Genomic DNA, 19147 nt, shown 5'->3' on the forward strand with positions numbered 1-19147 from the left:
AGCAAAATAATAATAATAATAATAATAATAATAATAATAATAATAATAATAATAATAGTAGAAGAAGAATTTGTGTCAAAGAATAAACTGAGAAAATATCAAAATTTAAAATGAGGAACATAATTGCTATTTCTTGCCAACATAAAAAATCTAAGGGGGGTTTACATATATACCAACCAAGTCCTATTTATTTACATCAAAACATCTAAACTATATTGTTACATTTATACCACCAAGATCTTTCATATCACATAAGAAATATCAGTATTTGAACTTTAAGAAAGTGAAATACTTACTTCCGTGCATAGGTAATGTGCCAATGGCTTATAAACAAAAATTAAAGCTTAGGTGTTAAAAGTGTAAATACACAGGAATTAAGTGATATATGCAAGTCTTCCAAAATCTGATTGAGTTTAGAACAAGTGTCCTGTCTATACCCATTATATTGACGTCGTCTCACTTTTAGGGTCCGTTTGAGGCAGCTACAGCTTATCAATAGCTGATGCGGGTAAGTTGGATGGTTGTTTGTTCTTTCCAGCTTGAAAACAACTTAACGACAATATTTTCGCAGACCAAACAACTGCTCACTAAAGAGAATCAATATGCAATGGTAGGGAGTCAATCCAGCAGGCATCTCTACCTTCCGATGCTTTCATACATTAAAAGTTTTCAGGGATACTGAAAGGAGTGTTATATAACTCTCAATTGATTAACTAAGATAATGACATACTAGTGATTTTTCCTTGTGAGCTTCTATGGTCTAGTTGGGAGGTCTCATCTATTTATAAATAGATGAATAAATAGATGAGGGAGGTTTGTAAAAGGATGAGGCTACTACATGGGAAGAAGATAGACTTGTAGGGGGGAGAGACCACTACAAGGAGGAAGATAGAAATCAGACCAAAGGGAAAGACCAAGATGAGGAAGGTAATTTGTCCAAGAAGAAGAAGAAAAAAGGGAAAGGCTTCAAGGATTGAGGGAGGAGTCTTTGATCTTGTATTGAGGTAGTTTCGAGGGAGAGAGATCAAGAGGATTGGTCATTCCTCAATGTAAAAGGAAGCCTTGTAATTCTTCTTTGCCATAGTGAATTGATGACGATTCCCTTTCGTGGATGTAGGTCTATGGACCGAACCACGTAATTGTTTGTGTTCTTGCATTTATTTCCTGCATTATTTCTCCCAGTTTTCCCTGTTTACTACTTGCCTGCTGCGGTTCTTTCTGTTCCATTTGGCTGAAGAGAAAGAAGCAGGAATTTCGTTAGTGACGAAGGAGATCGACAGCCCAGGTTAGAGTTCTGCAAGGACTGGTTCGGCTGCCAAGAAAGAAAAGTTCAACATTCTTTTCTTTCAGCTACAGGAAGGGGTACAACACTTCTACCTGTAGGGATGCATCTACCTTCCGATGCTTTCATACATTAAAAGTTTTCAAGGATACTGAAAGGAGTGTTAACTCTCAATTGATTAACTAAGACAATGACATACTTGTGATTTTTCCTTGTGAGCTTCTATGGTCTACTTGTGAGGCCTCATCTATTTATAAATAGATGAGGGAGGCTTGTAAAATGATGAGACTACTACAAGGGAAGAAGATAGACTTGTAGGGGAGAGAGGCCACTATAAGGAGGAAGATAAAAATAATACCAAGGGGAAAGACCAAGAAGAGGAAGGAAATTTGTCCAAAAAGAAGAAGAAAGAGAGAGGCTTCAAGAATTGAGGGAGGAGTCTTTGATCTTGTATTGAGGTAGTTTCGAGAGAGAGAGATCAAGAGGATTGGTCATTCCTCAATATAAAAGGAAGCCTTGTAATTATTCTTTGTCTTAGTGAATTGATGATGATTCCCTCCCGTGGATGTAGGTCTATGGACCGAACCACGTAATTGTTTGTGTTCTTGCATTTATTTCCTGCATTATTTCTCCCCGTTTACTGCTTGCCTGCTGCGGTTCTTTCTGTTCCATTCGACTGAAGAGAAAGAAGCAGGAATTCCGTTAGTGACGAAGAAGCTTGACATCCCAGGTTGGAGTTCAACAAGGGCTGATTCGACTGCCAATAAAGAAAAGTTCAACATTCTTTTCTTTCAGCTACAGGAAGGGGTACAACACTTCTACCTGTAGGGACGCATTAACTGCATGTGTTCTTTAGCAAGGTATTCTTGGACAGTCCAGCCCTTTGCACCAAGGTAATCTTCAGCCTACAGAAACTCTTAGGCTTGGGCGAACAGCAGGCGTCCTGTGGCTGTAGTCCTGGTTCTTGGACTGCAGGGTCTTCGACAGCTTGCAGGTGCTTCTTAGGTTGTCCAGACGAGAAGCAAAGAACTTGGCTGGTCTTTGGCTGACAAGAGAAGACCGCAGACCTTCAACTACAGGGAGATATTTGGCCTGCGACAATTTCTTTGCGCTGCAACAAAGTGTTCTACGGCAGTCCAGGTTTCTGGGCTGCAGCTGCTTGAGAGTGCAACAAACATTCTTTGACAATTCTGTTATTCAGTTCTTTCTCATCTAACTCAATCCACATGATTACTTTAGAAGGTTTTCTTTCAGGTGTCGGTAGGGCAGAGTGTTTCACAACAATTGGCGTCGTCTATGGGCATTCCAGCCACGATAATGACAACCGTCAAATTTGACATTGAGAAACTCACCGGGAAGAACAACTTTGGCCTGTGGAGAGTGAAGATGAAAGCTCTGTTGGTGCAGAAAGGCGTTGTAGAAGCCTTGCAAGGCCCGACAGCATTACCGGCCGACATAATCGAGAAAGAAAAGAACAAGACTCTGGACAAGACTTATAGTTTGATAATATTGAGCCTTGGCGATAAAGTTCTGAGGTAAGTTTCGAGGGAGACGACATATCAAGCGCTTTGGGCCAAACTCGAGCTACTCTATATGACGAAATCTCTGGCTAATAGGCTCTTCTTGAAGCAACGCCTATACTCCTTCAAGATGCACAAAGACAAATCAGTTTCAGAGCATATTGAGGAGTTCAACAAGATCATGGATGATCTTAAAAACATCGACGTCAAGATGGATGACGAGGACAAGACACTACTATTGCTGAACTCCATTCCTAAGAGCTACGAGCATTTCAAAGATGTGATGCTCTATGGAAGGGTGCAAACAATTTCTCTGGAAGAGGTTCAAATGCTGATTATAGCCAAAGAACTCCAAAGAAAAAATGAGATGGACAAAGAAATCAGCGGAGACAGTCTTACTGTTAGAGAAAGATCAGACAAGAAAGATTCAAAAAACGGTCAGAGCAGATCGAGATCAAGAAAGGAGGATGGAAATCAGTCATAAAAAAGATCTTTCAAGTTATCAGTTATCATTATCACAAGGATGGTCACTTCAAGAGGAACTGTCCTGACATGAAGAATAAATATCAAGAAAATCTTAAAGATCCTGGAGAAGCAAACATAGCCTCGGACGGCTATGATTCAGCTGAAGCCTTGGTGATAACTGAATCAGAATCCAACAAGGAGTGAATCCTTAACTCGGGGTGCTCTTTCCACATGTGTCCTCATAAGGACTGGTTCGAAACGCTGTAAATGGCAAATGGTGGGTCTGTACTACTTGGAGATCACAAGGGTTGCAGGGTGGTCGACAGTGGAGCAATCAAAATAAAGATGTTCGATGGAGCCGAACGAATATTGCAACATATGTCAGGTACGTACAACATGTCAGGTACGTACCAGAGCTCACAAGAAATCTGATTTCTTTAGGTATGTTGGAGACAAGCGAATACTCTTTTAAAGAGAAAAAATGATCATATCAGAGTAACTAAAGGTTCTCGTATCGTAGTGAAATGAGTAAGGAAAAATGGACAATATTCTCTAATCGGAAGAACTGTGATTGTTAAATTCATGAACTGTCTGGACTTAGTAGACTCAACCAAGGGCTAAGGGCCCCTCGGAGCAAGGTGAAAGGGAATCTCTATTATGAAGTTTTGTAATTGAAAATCAAGGCGGAGAATTGTTATATATAACTCTCAATTGATTAACTAAGGCAATGACATACTTATGATTTTTCCTTGTGAGCTTCTATGGTCTACTTGTGAGGCCTCATCTATTTATAAATAGATGAGGGAGGCTTGTAAAATGATGAGACTACTACAAGGGAAGAAGATAGACTTGTAGGGGAGAGAGGCCACTATAAGGAGGAAGATAAAAATAATACCAAGGGGAAAGACCAAGAAGAGGAAGGAAATTTGTCCAAAAAGAAGAAGAAAGAGAGAGGCTTCAAGAATTGAGGGAGGAGTCTTTGATCTTGTATTGAGGTAGTTTCGAGAGATCAAGAGGATTGGCCATTCCTCAATATAAAAGGAATCCTTGTAATTATTCTTTGTCTTAGTGAATTGATGATGATTCCCTCCCGTGGATGTAGGTCTATGGACCGAACCACGTAATTGTTTGTGTTCTTGCATTTATTTCCTGCATTATTTCTCCCCGTTTACTGCTTGCCTGCTGCGGTTCTTTCTGTTCCATTCGACTGAAGAGAAAGAAGCAGGAATTCCGTTAGTGACGAAGAAGCTTGACATCCCAGGTTGGAGTTCAACAAGGGCTGATTCGACTGCCAATAAAGAAAAGTTCAACATTCTTTTCTTTCAACTACAGGAAGAGGTACAACACTTCTACCTGTAGGGACGCATTAAGGTACGCATTAACTGCAGGTGTTCTTTAGCAAGGTATTCGTGGAAAATCCAGCCCTTTGCACCAAGGTAATCTTCAGCCTGCAGAAACTCTTAGGATTGGGCGAACAACAGGCGTCCCGTGTCTACAGCCCTGGTTCTTGGACTACAGGGTCTTCGACAGCTTGCAGGTGCTTCTTTGGTTGTCTATACGAGAAGCAAAGAACTCAACAGGCCTTCAACTGACAAGAGAAGACCGCAAGCCTTCAACTACAGGGAGACCTTTGGCCTGCAACAAGTTCTTTGTCACTGCAACAAGGTGTTCTACGACAGTCCAAGTTTCTGGGCTGCAGTTGCTTGAGAGTGCAGCAAACATTCTTTGGTAATTCGGTTATTAAGTTCTTTCTCATCTAACTCAATCGACAGAAGTTCTTTGGAAGGTTTTCTTTCAGATGTCGGTAGGGCAGAGTGTTTCAAAACAAGGAGAAATAGGTTAAGTTTACTGTTCATTTGACAAATAACAATCAAAACAAAAACCAAAATAATTTATCAGATGACGCAGACAAGTGGGTTACCTTGCAAGAAAAAAACCTTTGTTAATTAGTACTGAACGCTCCTTTAAAGTCATTGAAAAATATGTGAATCATTCCATCAGCTTTACAAAAAATAAAAAATAAAAAAAAAAAGAAGCCTGCTACACAAGGCATAGTGAAGTCTAGTGAAAGGGGTATCCAAAAGCTTGCTCCCCTGCTACTATTTATGTTTATTTAAGTTGTTCTTCACTATAGTCAGAGTTAGAGGGTTTGTTCCTTCTGCGAAGAACCGCAAAAAGAATTGCAAGCCAGAAGGAGCTCAAAGGTGGTCAAACAAGCAGTTCAAACAACCCTGTAATCACACAGATTTTACAACCAGGTCCATCATCTTCTCGTGCAGAAGCAAAACACAAATCCGCCGACTGATCTACTCTAAACTTGCCTTTTAATGTTTTTATTCCTTAGATTCGAAGAGTCTGCAATGCCTTGCAGCAACTTGAGCACTTCCATGGTGTCATTGACAAAATATTTTGCTTTACTTGGCTTCTGGCCAACTGTACAGGCAAACACTTCAGGAATTGCAGGAAATAATGAACTGGAGGCTGTAGAATTGATGCTTTCAAACATGTCCTCATCAGACCGATCATCGCCGATACACATCAAAAAATCAGGCGATTTTCCTTCATTTATAAGCGTCCTAAGCAGCTTCTCGACAACCAGTCCTTTGCTGACTCCCTGTTCACAGATGTATCAGTGTTGGTTAGTGCAACAAAAATCAGATTTAAAATTGTAAGTATTAGGATTGGGAAACAGTGAAATGCATACTTGTGGTTTAACTTCCACAATTTGATTCCCACTTTTAACAACAACCGGCTCGTTGGCAAGAACACTCTCAAGATGGTCCAGCAACTCCTTGGCTTGGCAGGAGCCAAAGTCATGATCAGCATATTGATAATGCCAGACCAAAGCACTCTCCTTCACTTCTATGGAAGATCCATCAGTTGTCTCTGTATACAATTTCATGACAGGTTCCGCTATCTTCTTCCACTCTGGATCCACCACAACCGGACTGGATTCCCAATTAGAAGATGCATTCCACCTACAAAAGAGAACATGCATATCGGTCAAGCGATAATCCAGAGACAGCAAGTACAGCAAAATCTAAAGGTAAAATATGAAAACCTGATGAAATAGCCATGCTCAGCAGCAATTCCAAGTGCTTCACATGATGAAAACCATTTTGCAAGAGAAGCCCGACCTCTTCCACTAACAATAAACACGCTATTCCTAGGATCAATGCACAGGGTCTTCAGCACAGAAATAATTTCTGTGCTTGGATCCTTTACTATAGATGTTTCTGACATGAGTGTTCCATCATAGTCTAAGAAGATTGCTCTCCCAGTGGTTCTATTGTAGGAAGAGACCACATGGTCAACTGAGAGCTTCCTGAAACTAGGAGAAAGGGAAACAACTCTGAAACTTAAACCAAGGCCAACACCCCAGCACCTTCGGTTGTAGTGATCTTTGCATGCCCTCTCAAGATCCTGAGAAAAGCTGCGAGCCCAATAAGCAACATGATGAGAGCTCACGTAGCGGTAATGCTTTTCATGCCGCAGCTGCCTTTCAGACTCGTTCATGTCGATGGCGTGATATAAAGCATCGGCCACATCCTCAACACTCCAAGGGTTCACCCTGAATGCTCCACTAAGAGATGGCGAGCATCCCACAAATTCAGATACAATAAGTGCACTGGTTCGTGCGGAACCATTGACAACATCTCTTAAAATATCCATCTCCTTAGTTCCTTGCCGAGAAACTATGTATTCATATGGCACCAAATTCATCCCATCCCTTACTGCATTTACGATGCAACACTCCGCAGCAACGTAGTAGGCAATCTTTTCATGAAATGGGATCGCATGATCGATGAGTACCACAGGATTGTAGCCTTGGTTACCAAAGCGAAGGTTGATTCTTTCTACTAATGATAATGCCTCTGATTTTGCATCCTCCACATCCTTACCAGAGCTCCTTTCTGGATTTACAATTTGAACCAGAACCAGTTTTCCTCTTAGATCAGTGTTCCTTTTGAGTAGAATTTCAAGTGCAAGTAACTTCAAGCTGATGCCCTTGAAGATATCCATGTCATCTGCACCTACTAGCAACTTTTTGCCCTTAAACTTCTGCTCAATTTCTTGAACCTTGCTAATCGTAGCAGGAAGACTTAATAGAGATTGAAGCCGTCCTATGTGAACACCAACAGGAAGAATTTTAATGCCTACAGTACGACCGCCATACTCGATTCCAATGTGACCACGCTTAGATTCATAGTTCAGCCCAAGCATTCGACTACAACAAGAGAGAAAGTGGCGGGCATAATCAAATGTATGAAAACCAATTAGATCAGAGTTAAGCAATCCTCTGAGAACGTCTTCTCTGACAGGGAGAGTCCGGTAAATTTCTGAGGAAGGAAATGGGCTGTGGAGGAAGAAACCAAGCTTGATTCGGTTGAGTCTCTTCCTCAAAAAAGTGGGAAGCAGCATTAGGTGATAATCATGAACCCATACATAGTCATCATCTGAATTAATCACTTCCATCACCTTGTCAGCAAATATTCTATTAGCTGAAACATAAGCTTGAAAAAGAGATCGATCAAAAAGTTCTCCCTTGTTGAGACAGATGGGAAGCATGTAATGGAAAAGTGGCCACAACTGTTTCTTACAGAAACCATGATAAAATTTATTTAGAAGGTCGGAAGGAAGGAAGGTGGGGACGCAGTTGTAATCATCCAAAAGCCTTTGAGCGATTTCTTCCTGCTCACTAAGATCCACGTCAACTTTAAGACTGCCAACATAAATAACTTCAGTTTCAGAAGATAAACCATCTTTAAGCTGCAGCAGAATTGAGTCTTCATCCCATGAAAAGCACCACTTTCCCGTTTGTTGATCTTTCAAAGAATGAAGTGGGAGAAAATTAGCAACTATTATTATTCTTCGACGTGATACCGATGTCAAATTGTCCATATCATCATCATTTTTTATACTTCCCTCAAGATCAGCAATCAGACCAGGAGAACTCATCGCACGAGAAATTGTTTTCACAGCTTGTGGAAAATCCTTCATTCCATCCGAGTACATTGTTAAAAGACTTGTACAAGAATTTGGTATCATGTTTCTGGAAGAAGGCAATGTATATTGCAGGAAAGAAGTTTCAAAGTTAATGAAATGTAATAACCCAACTTCAAGTCTTCAATATTTAACAATGAGGATAGCTTTTTGGAAAGCCGCAGCGAATATACTTAATAGTGTCACCTGAAGGATCATTAATAAAAATATGTCTAGGTCAATACACTTCTACGTTATGCATAGAAAAAATTTAGTGTGCGCACATGTAGGAAAATACCAAAAAAGAAACAAAGGTTAATAACTACATTGAAATAAATGTTGAAACTTTATAAGGATCATAGTAATTGAAAAAAAATAATGAAAACATAAAGATTTTTGGTTCCATGACAAAATATGGAACAAAATATAAATACTTGGATATTTTGAAAAGGCTGGCATGTGGTATAGGCTCACTTTCTGCAATGCAACACATCAATTAAGTGATATGGAGTCAGAGATAGTGCCATAATTGCCAAATGTTACAATTTGAAAAGTATGGTTAGTTTTGAATTGAGAGCTGAAGTTTTATGAGGAATATGCGTTGATGTAAATGAGTTAACCCAATAGAGTCGTTGCAAAGAATATAGATATTTTGTTCCTTGATGGGGAAAGTTTCAAGTTAAAAAATTACAAGTTTGCTGTAATTTCATGTTCACACAAGATATATAATAAGAACAAAAAAAATTAAGATATACAGGTGAAGCAATAATCAAGAAGTTTACAATTTCCACCGATAAGAAAATCAACTGGGGACGCTCGCAATTATGAATATTAAAAAATAAAAGGAAATTTACATACCTAGCACACAATTCTTTTGTATTTACATATCTCACAACTAAGCTTCTATGTTCATATACATAGTACTTTGGGCTATTAACCTGTGCATGAAAAGGTGCAATTCACTTTTAAAAAGTGAAAATAGTGCTATTTTTGGTGTGATATTGAAGATTTGAGTGCTATGCTTGCAAATATGAAAGTTTTGGTGTGAAATATGTAAATAAATTAGAATTGTGTGCTATGCATGTAAACGCCCAAAAGAATAAAATGACCCTGAGAAAATTTGCAACTGGATAAGAATTTGAAGTAGATTCTAATCAAGTTTTATCTACATGCATCTAAAGTAGGTTCCAATCACATTGAAAGCCCACTCATTTGAATGCTAATTATCATAGGAGATGAGGAAATTATCATCATAAATAATTTATGATGTTTAATAATGAAATTTATAGAGATCATAAATGCTAAGATTTTGACATAGATGATGGCTAATGTGTTAGCATTCCTTGATATGAATGAAAGAAGAGTTTTACATGAGAATCCGAGTCAAATTTTCAGAAGTCAGACCAAATTTTAGATAAAATACTACTCAGAGATTTTACAGAGGACTTCTAAGATTTCGTGTTTGAGGTTTACCATAGGAGCAAACCCGTATAATTAATTACCCCTCTTGATAGTGGGAAAACACTTTCTATTAAATATATAGTTATTAGAACACTGATAATCCAACATATAGCAGCAACAATCAGATTACACATTATGAAAATTATCATCATGAGCTTAAGATAAATGATGAGGAGAATATTGACAAACTAAATCGAGAACACATGACGGAGTCATATCATGTTGCCAAGGATTTTGAAATAATTAGTCAGAAGAGATAGTTGACCCAATCTGACAAAAAAATTATTGTCAGCCCCCATGTTGATTCAAGTGAGCTTTATAGATCTAAACTGAATATTATTTAAGGAACAAATTCAAGTCAATCTTAGCTAACAAAGAGCTTAGTGTCCCATCGAGTATAACTTATGATTCACAATTTGAAGTTATTAAGGAACATACAAACTACAACTATGACAGTAATATAATGAAATTATCTGACCAAATCATCCGGTCAAAAAACTCTGATAATAACCTTTTTTTTTTGGTGGAGCTCACTGGTCAAACCAAAATGACATATAATTCAAGCCACGTCTTTACGATTGAGATTATTTTTTTAGTGCAAATGCAATAGTACATTTAATGAGGTATTAGCTCCTAAGCTCTGGTTAATCCTAGGCTCTAGTACATTCATCTGTATCTTTTTGTTGAGGTAGTACTGTATTTGGTATCGTATGGATATGGTGCATCTATTGGGCCCTCTCATATAACATTCATTTATCTTTTTTATTTCAATAAAATCAGCCCTTGGGCTTTTTCAAAAAAAAAAAAAAATAAATAAATAAATATATATATATGATCTCGCCGGTGAACATAATCCAAACTCCGTCATCTTCGTATGTTAGAATTTCGCCTCACAGCGAACCTTAGCCTCTGCCACGATAATTTCACGCTCGAAGGAGTTCGTTCCTCCGTTTCTTCTTCCGTCGTCTTCGGCTGATTTGTCGAGCTGCGCCTTTATGTTTGTTGCTCGCTGAAGGACGAGCTATAGAGTCGATTGCGGCTCGTCTTCTACGGCTTTGTCTCGACGTTTGTTTCGTCCCGACGTTAACTTCTTCTCGACGCTCTCAGCAGGAGACGCCGACTGCTTCGTCCCTTCGACCCGACGCTCGACCGACTGCTACGGGATTTCGAGATTCAACAGGAGACGCCGACAACTACAGAAACTGCTATGGCCTTGACGATGCGTTCCTATGCCAATGCATTTGCCGGTGAATTTTCTATTCCTACTCGCGCTCCTCTTTCAGGTTCAAAGTTTGGTTTTAATATTGGCAAATTCTGCAATGTTCCTCAATCTTTCCATGACGCTCTTGAAGGTGGTGGTGATCACAATTTCATTAAAAAATTTGGCAAAAAAAAGGAAGCCGACTCTTATTCTCACAGAGATTGAAACCAGTACTCTCGTGTCCTCTTGACGTTTTGCTCTAATGGGAAAATTCCTTTATGGTCACCCAAAACTGGAGATCATTCAGAAAGAGTTTGATGCTATGAAGCTATTGGACAGTTGAAATATTGACTTACTTGACGGTCAACATATACTTATTCAGTTATCTCATGATGTCAATTACACTCGCATTTTCTCTCGAAAAGTTATCAAGATCGATAACCGTTTTTTGAAAATTCTGAAGTGAACTGTTGATTTTGATCGAAAAGCGAAGTCCCCTATCATTCTTGTTTGGATAAATTTTCTGGGGTTAAAATTACTTTGTTCAACATGAAAAATTCTCTACTCTTTAGTAACTGCTTACGATAAGCCTCTCAAGATTGATAATCCTACGTTTGTTGTCACCAGACCCTCTGTGGTTTGTGTGTTAGTTGAAAGAAATATCACTCAACCAACTCCGGATGAGGTATGGATTGACACTACTCACAATGGGTATTGACAAAAAGTCGAAATAGAACCAAACCTTCCTTATTGCTCTCATCATAATATGTTTGGTCACAATTCTACTATTTGTCATCACTTACATCCTGATCTAAGGTCGAATATCGCTAAAGATCAGCCACCTACCATCACTGCTGAGAAGGTGCAACCCGAACCTCTTTCCAGCACCGCAGTTCCAGATGAAGAACACCATACTACAGGTACAGATCCAAATGTGTTGATACCACTCACTGTTATTGAAGAAGACCCACTGACATGCCAAAACACACGAGAGTGTTCCTTCGATCCGATAAAAGATCAGCAGTACAACAAGAAGTTGCTTCTAATGTTCAATAACTTACACATATCCGACACACTTTAGATCATTCCATTGATCAGATGAGCCAATCTTCGGATGAGGAATAACAAGTTTATTCCATGAGGAAGAAGAAGAACGGAGGTCGACTCGAGCTCGGGAATTTATTGGATGACACATTGGAACTACTGGCAATGACACTCATATTACCAATTTATTAGCTGACTCCTTCCCTAGAACTGGAAGCAGAGACATGCAAAATTGGGTCGCTCTCTAGCTACCTGATAGTACGTATTTTGGCACTTTTTAGTTTTTACTTGAAGTCTCATGTATTTTGTTGTATTTTCTCTTTTTGGAACCATTTGATATGACAATTATCGTGTGGGCAGGGTGTCATGTTTGGGCCCTCCTATACAATATATTTGTATCCTACTTTTTATTTAATATATTAGTCTTTGGGCTTTCTCAAAAAAAAAAATAAATAATAAAATATATATATATACAAACACTCCCAAATATCTATCTACAAGAAAATTAAACAAAAATATGATATCAATACGATTTAAGAATACTTCAATATTTCAAAGTTTGATGGAGGGGAAAGGGGATACAAAATTCAAGGATGTTTACAACTTTTATTATGATTGTGGAGGGTTGGAGTGAAAGTAGCTAAATTTTTTTGTTCATTGTTTTTCCCAATGTTCCCTAAAGGAGAAATAATTGTATCAGGACATCTGCTGCAAGTTTGCATCAAATGTCCAATAATAAGGAGGCACGTGGCAATTTGGGCCGACTGACATACACGATTCGGGCCCGGGTTGCCACGTGGCACCCTATTATTGGACATCAGATGTAAAATTACATCAGGTGTTCTGATACAATAATTTTTTCCCTAAAGAGTAAGTTTATAATATTATTATACAGAGTATCTCATATATATATTTTTTGTTAAAATATATACAGATGTATATATTTTTATTAAAATATATAAAGAGTAAATTTACATCAGCTCAATCATGGTAGACACATTCTTATTCAAATTAATAATGAAGAAGATTACACACACTTATTTGCTAGAAGGATAATCTGAATTGATAACAGAGCAATGAAGATCCTGAAATGGTCAGTGAATTTTGTACGGAACCGCCAATCATTCCGGTTTGAATTTGACTTCCTGGTCTGAAATTTTATTATTTTTCTTAAAAAGTAACTCAAGACGGACATTCCTACTTTTAATCTTTCCCGTCCATCTGAAGTCCGAGTACTTGTTGAAAGAGACATTACTTCTTCCGCTTCTTTGGAAATATGGTTGGGCATACAGCATCATGGATATTGGCAGAAGGTAGAGATTGAGTCTTTTCCTTTGTATTGTTCGAACTGTCGCATGTTCGGCCACTCGAGTTCTCAATATTCTCAATATCCTCATCTACATCCCCACCTCAGACCAAAAAAACAAAGTGCTCCGCTAGAGTTAGTGATTCAAATTCCTTCTGATCAGCTCCAAGTTTTTGACACTATTGATCATCAAAAGGATACACCTGAAGACATCACTATTCACGCAAGCAAAATATCAATCATTCAGTCTCCAAACATTGTTGCACTCCCCCGTCTTCAAAACCTCCTATTGTGGAGGCGAGGGAGATTCTTCAAACTCTACCTGCCCTAGAACCTATCACTGATATTACAGGTGAAAATACCTCTGCTGCTTCACTACCGCCTCTTCAGATCCAGAAAGATGTCAATGCTACTCAGACTTAGGGAGATCAAGATGTGCAACGTTCTACACATGTCCGACCACTTTTGGACCAATCCATTGATCAATTGAGTCAATCATCAGATGAGGAATAACAAGTCTACACATCCAAGAGGAAGAAGAAGAATGGAGACATACTTGAGCTCAGAAATCTGATGGATGATACTTTAGTTACTTCGGCTAATAGTACGCACCTTACCATTTGTTAGTTGGCTCCCTTTCGAGAACTAGAGGCAGAGAAAAATCTAAAATGGGATCGACCACCTTTGGACCAATCCATTGATCAGATGTGCCAATCCTCGGATGAGGAATAACAGATCTACACATCCAGAAGAAAGAAGATGAATGGAGACCTACTTGAGCTCAAAAATCTGATGAAAGATACTTTGGTTATTTTGGGTAATGGTACGCATCTTACCAATTTGTTAGTCGGCTCCGTTCCGAGAACTAGAGGCAGAGGGAGGATTAAAGTGGGACGTCTCTAGCATTTTTGCGTCCGTTGGTGGCTTTTTAGTTTTTTTTTTATCTTTATGTATTTTTTTGCTTTATTGAGTTTTTGTGTGTATTTTATTGTGTGAGTTAGACCTTCCTTTAGGCCCTCTCATACAACATATCTGTACATTTTCCTCTTTAATAGATAGCCCTTGGGTTTATATATATATATATATATATAGTTGGTCTACCATTAATTTTTTTTTGCAATTTTCACGTATTCCTTTAAACTCCTTGAATTTAGAAAAGTTAAATTGTCTTAGTACGATATTATAATTGACGCCAAAAGTAATTTATGAATATTAGATATGTTTGTTGAATGGAAAACTAAGTTAAAGAATAAGACATGAGATTCACAAATATAAAATTAATTGAGAAAGCTGAAATTTATTAGATGAGTATGAAGTGATTATCATGATTTCAAGAAAAAGATCACCAAAAGAACCTGCTACCACTTAGGTTACAAATGAAAGAACTTCAAAAAGAGAAATATTTACCTTCTATATTATCATGATATTTTTGCTTGATGAATTTAATTTTTTGAAACAAAGAACCAAAATTAGGAAAGTAGATGGTTTGGTCATATTAAGCCTCAATCATCTGATGATCTGATTAAGAGAGTAGATGTTTTAGATTCGACTTATGTTAAGAAATGCAGAGATAGACCTAAAAAGACTTGGGCTTAATGTATAAAAAATGATTTTGATTTATTAAAACTAAATGAAAATATGACACTAAATAGGACGTAATGGAGAAAAATGATTCATGTAACCAACCCCACGTAGTGGGATTAAGGCTTTGTTGTTGTAAAGAACCAAAATTGCTACTCATTGCAAGAACATATATGAAAAATTTTTATTGCATACAGTCAATGAAGACTCTAAAACCACTCTTTGATTTAGATCTCGTTTCAAACACAGCGTTATAATAAATAAGATTACTTTATTGTGTGCATTCTATCATAAGAGGATGCATTTCAACTTGGATTAGATTTTGAGCGAACACTAAAATTTACAATCTAAAAAATTATTATATAGTTTGGTAGTGCATCATTTTCAAAACAATCCAGTCCAACCTACTGCACCAACTATATCCAACGGTAGTAACAATACAATTAATAAAGATACCAAGAGAAAATTGTTTGTACATGCATCTTGATTTAAGATTTTGCAAAGGCACATTTTAAGTGGTCATCAAATTGGTCATTATATCAATGAGTGCGTTGAAAATTATGTATAATAAGAAAGTTTTATTGAGTTTATTTGTTAAATGTTGTAACATCTATTTAAACACATATGATGAATGAAATACATAATTTTTGGCTTAAATGTTGTATAATCTATTTAAACCACACTTTGAATTACATGCATCTCTCTTCTACCTGAGGCGTCCAGGGTGGGAGACGAACCCGCGTCCAATGCCGGTCACCGCTCCAGGCAGCCGCCCTCTAGGTCGCCACCCTCCAAGCCGTTGCCCTCCAGGCCGCTGCAGTTGTCTGTCCAGGCCGCCTCCGCCACCACACCTCCTGCAGTCGGGCCGCCACACGAAGAAGATCTCAATCTTGATGATGAGGAGGAAGGGAATTGTTGGTGGTGTGTATGACCTAAAAGGGAGTCTAGGTGATTGCAGATGACTAGAGATGAAGATAGTGTGAAGAGTAAATGATTGGATCTTTTGGGAAGGATTAATCAAGAGGTCCTAGTAGGGCTCATACATGGAGCTAGTGCCTTGATAGGAACCACGAATTTAACGCATGCTTCGACGTACTCACGTGGAATCTGAAGTTTGATAGACCGACCACTTATCTGAGTCGGCCACATCGGATTGAGGCAGCTCTAATAGGGAAGAGACTAGAAGGATATCTTACAAAAGACAAGCCAAATAGTGACAGTGCCGAGAGGGATACGTGGAGAACCACTCATGCCTTAGTTTACACCTAGCTGCTCAACTCACTGGTTTTGTCAATCATGTCCTCAGTTGATGACATTCGAAAGGTGACGAACATCTAGGTGAAGCTGAAGTAAATTTATGTCGAGACTGAGAATCGCATGGGCTATTCCAGATTCAACACGAGATAGATGTTGTGGTACAGAGCGAGAAATCAATTCAAGATTACTCCGTAGATTTGGAGAGGCTGTGGGCGGATCTTGATTACTTCTCACGGATGCCGAGCCGTAGCGATCCAAAGTGCAAGAAAAAAGAGATATTTACACAGACGAGGATTGTACAGTTTCTAACTCATCTGAATCCCGCCTTTGATCAAAGACGATCTGTCCTCTTAGCACAGACGACTATTCCCACACTATATGAGGTCATTTATGTGATGATCACATGAAGCTACAATTTGAGACGAGTGGTCTTTCGGGTGCATGATCAACATTGACTGCGGCGAGCCCAGGTACGCTAGGTGTCCAAGTGGAGACTCGCAAGTGTTAAAACTGTGCTGAAGCTGGTCATCTGAACAGGGCCTGTCCTAAGCCACCTAAAGAGAAAGACAGGCATAGGTGGACAAGGGGGAAGTTGTGGTCATGGTTGTGGGGGTCAGAAAGGTGGAAAAGAGGGCTACCTGACAAATCTGATGGTGGCAAAGAACGAGGGAGAGACAGGTGTGATCTTGACTAGTGAGGATCATGAGTGTTTGGAGAGTTTGAAAAGGAAGCAAAAAGCAACAAGAGATGGAGCCGAGGATACTTCAAATCCATCAACACCAAGGGGTAACATTACCACTTATGCTCACTTCAGCAAAGGTACTGGAGATACTTGCTGGTGCCTCTATTTCCACCACAGGATCATCAGAATGGATCATAGATTCTGGTGCTTCTCGTCACATGATATTTACTGCTGGAGAGTTCTCTTGATATACTCATCTCGAAGTACCAAAGAGTATAGAGACTGTTGATGGTACAACGTAGCCTGTAATTGGTAAGGAAATAATGAGAAGTGCCAATCATATGAATTTGTCCAATGTTTTGCATGCTCATTTTCTTCCAATAAACCACTTATCCATTAGTGACATTATTTTTCAGTTAAAATGCAATGTTTCGTGATCTTCTAAGAGAAAGGGACGAGCTAGACACTTGGGACTGGAACGTGGCATATCAGACTCTGATACTTGGACTGAGAGGAGATAGACTCGACTCTAACATCCATGGTGGAAAGTCCTGCAGTATGAGAATCTTGGAGGAATGTCAATGATGTGTTACTATTAAATCACAGACGTACGAGACATCCTAGGATTAATTTACTGAGTCGGTTGCATTCATTTATGCATGAAAAGACAAATAAGGAGAAATATGTGTGCGACGCTTGTGAGTTTGGCAAGCTCACTAGGAGCTGTTATATCAGTTTTGGTAAGAGGAGCTATTATGTGTTTGATTTGATGCATTATGATGTAGGGGGTCTTGTCCTACTAGTTCTATGAATGATTATCCTTATTTTACTACGCTTATTGATTGTTTTTCTCATGTTATCTGGATATACTTGATGAAACGAAAGAGCAGAGTGGTTGTTGGCTTTAAAGATTTTCACAACACAATCCATACCTGATATGTGGCACTTGTGAAGGCACTGAAATTTGATAATAGAACATAATATATCAACAAAATATTTAGGGACTACCACAACTCAAGGGATACAACACCGAACCATATGACCATAAACACCAACACATAATGGAGTAGCGGTGAAGAAAAATCGACATCTTCTAGAGGCAACCCAGAGCATGATGATGGCAATGAATGCCCCACATCACTTATGGGGGCAAGCAGTGCTGGCAAAGGCTCAATTGATTAACAAGATGCCCTTAAAAGTGCTGGAATGAAAGTATCTTTATCAGATGTTTAAAAGAAACAATGGTTGGATCCTTCCATTGAAGGTTTTTGGATGTGTATGCCTTGTTAAAGACAACGTGTCATATGTAGAAAAGTTTGATACCTAAGATGTCAAATGCGTACTCGTGGTTTATTTTGCTACTCAAAAGGGTTGTCTGCTGAAGCCTGATTGATAACATACTCTTTGTGAGTATAAATGTGTTATTCAGATTGTTTGAATCATATTGTACTCTGGAGGTGAATTCTCTATTCAGTGACTCAACAGACACTGGAGATATGAGGCAAGAGAGAGTGAGTTGTAATGCTGATGGAATGGTGCAAGTGGGAGCAATATCATGTCGTGTGATGTTAAATGAATCAACTCAGGAGATGAAAATCGAGGAGATTTCCACAGACACTGAAGATATGAGGCAAGAGAGAGTGAGTTGTAATACTGATGGAATGGTGCAAATGGGAGCAATATCATGTCGTGTGATGTGAAATGAATCAGCTCAGGAGATGAAAATCGAGGAGATTTCCCCCAGAAATGGTGTAATTCAAGTTGAAGGTGAGCTAAGGGTGTATACACGAAGGAAGAAGCAAACTGGGGGAACAAAGTCTGTAATGCCAACAAGTCCCTTATCTCGACCTTCCCTAACTTTTGAGACATACGTGTTGACCTCATTTTTAGTGAGGTCTAGTCTGTGTGGTATCAACTTCTAGCACTTAGAAGGATGAAACCAACATGAGGAAACCCAAAAGGGATTCCCTATAGGACCTTTCTGAGCCTTAGGGTGGCCTTCTGCACCATTCGCACTCCCGCACGGATAAACTTCGCAATTCGGAGAGTCGACGCGTCCGATCGCCGCAATTCGCATTGCCTGCATTGTTACCTGTCGAATGCTAAAGTAAACCCTTTTGGGACGATCGATCGCGGGTCAAAATTTAATGAAATTTGAATTTCGATGCGTTTTTGACCCGATTGTCGATGACGTCGTCCGAGCGACCCCGGATGACAAAACGGACTGCACCGGCGCGTCCAGAACTTCGACTTTGCCTAGGGAGGACACCCATTTTGTCGCGTCGCAGCGCGCGAGTAAATCGTGTTTTAATATATATATATTAATTAACCCTTTTACCCCTCCCTCTTTCCTCTTTAATCCCGA

General features: G+C 39.0%; 1 protein-coding gene across 1 annotated transcript in view; it reads right to left on the reverse strand.

The window, feature by feature from the left end:
- Positions 1-5188: 5188 nt before the first annotated feature.
- LOC110022498 (probable alpha,alpha-trehalose-phosphate synthase [UDP-forming] 9) overlaps positions 5189-19147 on the reverse strand; it is a 45530-nt gene continuing 31571 nt past the window's right edge. The window contains exons 2-4 of the mRNA XM_020721464.1: positions 6329-8457; positions 5972-6245; positions 5189-5881 (exon numbers count right to left, since the gene is read on the reverse strand). Coding sequence (XP_020577123.1) covers positions 5579-5881; positions 5972-6245; positions 6329-8316 — 2565 coding nt within the window. The 5' untranslated portion in view covers positions 8317-8457 and the 3' untranslated portion in view covers positions 5189-5578. The remainder of the gene's footprint in view (positions 5882-5971; positions 6246-6328; positions 8458-19147) is intronic.

Source organism: Phalaenopsis equestris, unplaced genomic scaffold (genome assembly GCF_001263595.1).
Source record: "Phalaenopsis equestris unplaced genomic scaffold, ASM126359v1 Scaffold000194, whole genome shotgun sequence".
NCBI lineage: Eukaryota > Viridiplantae > Streptophyta > Magnoliopsida > Asparagales > Orchidaceae > Phalaenopsis > Phalaenopsis equestris.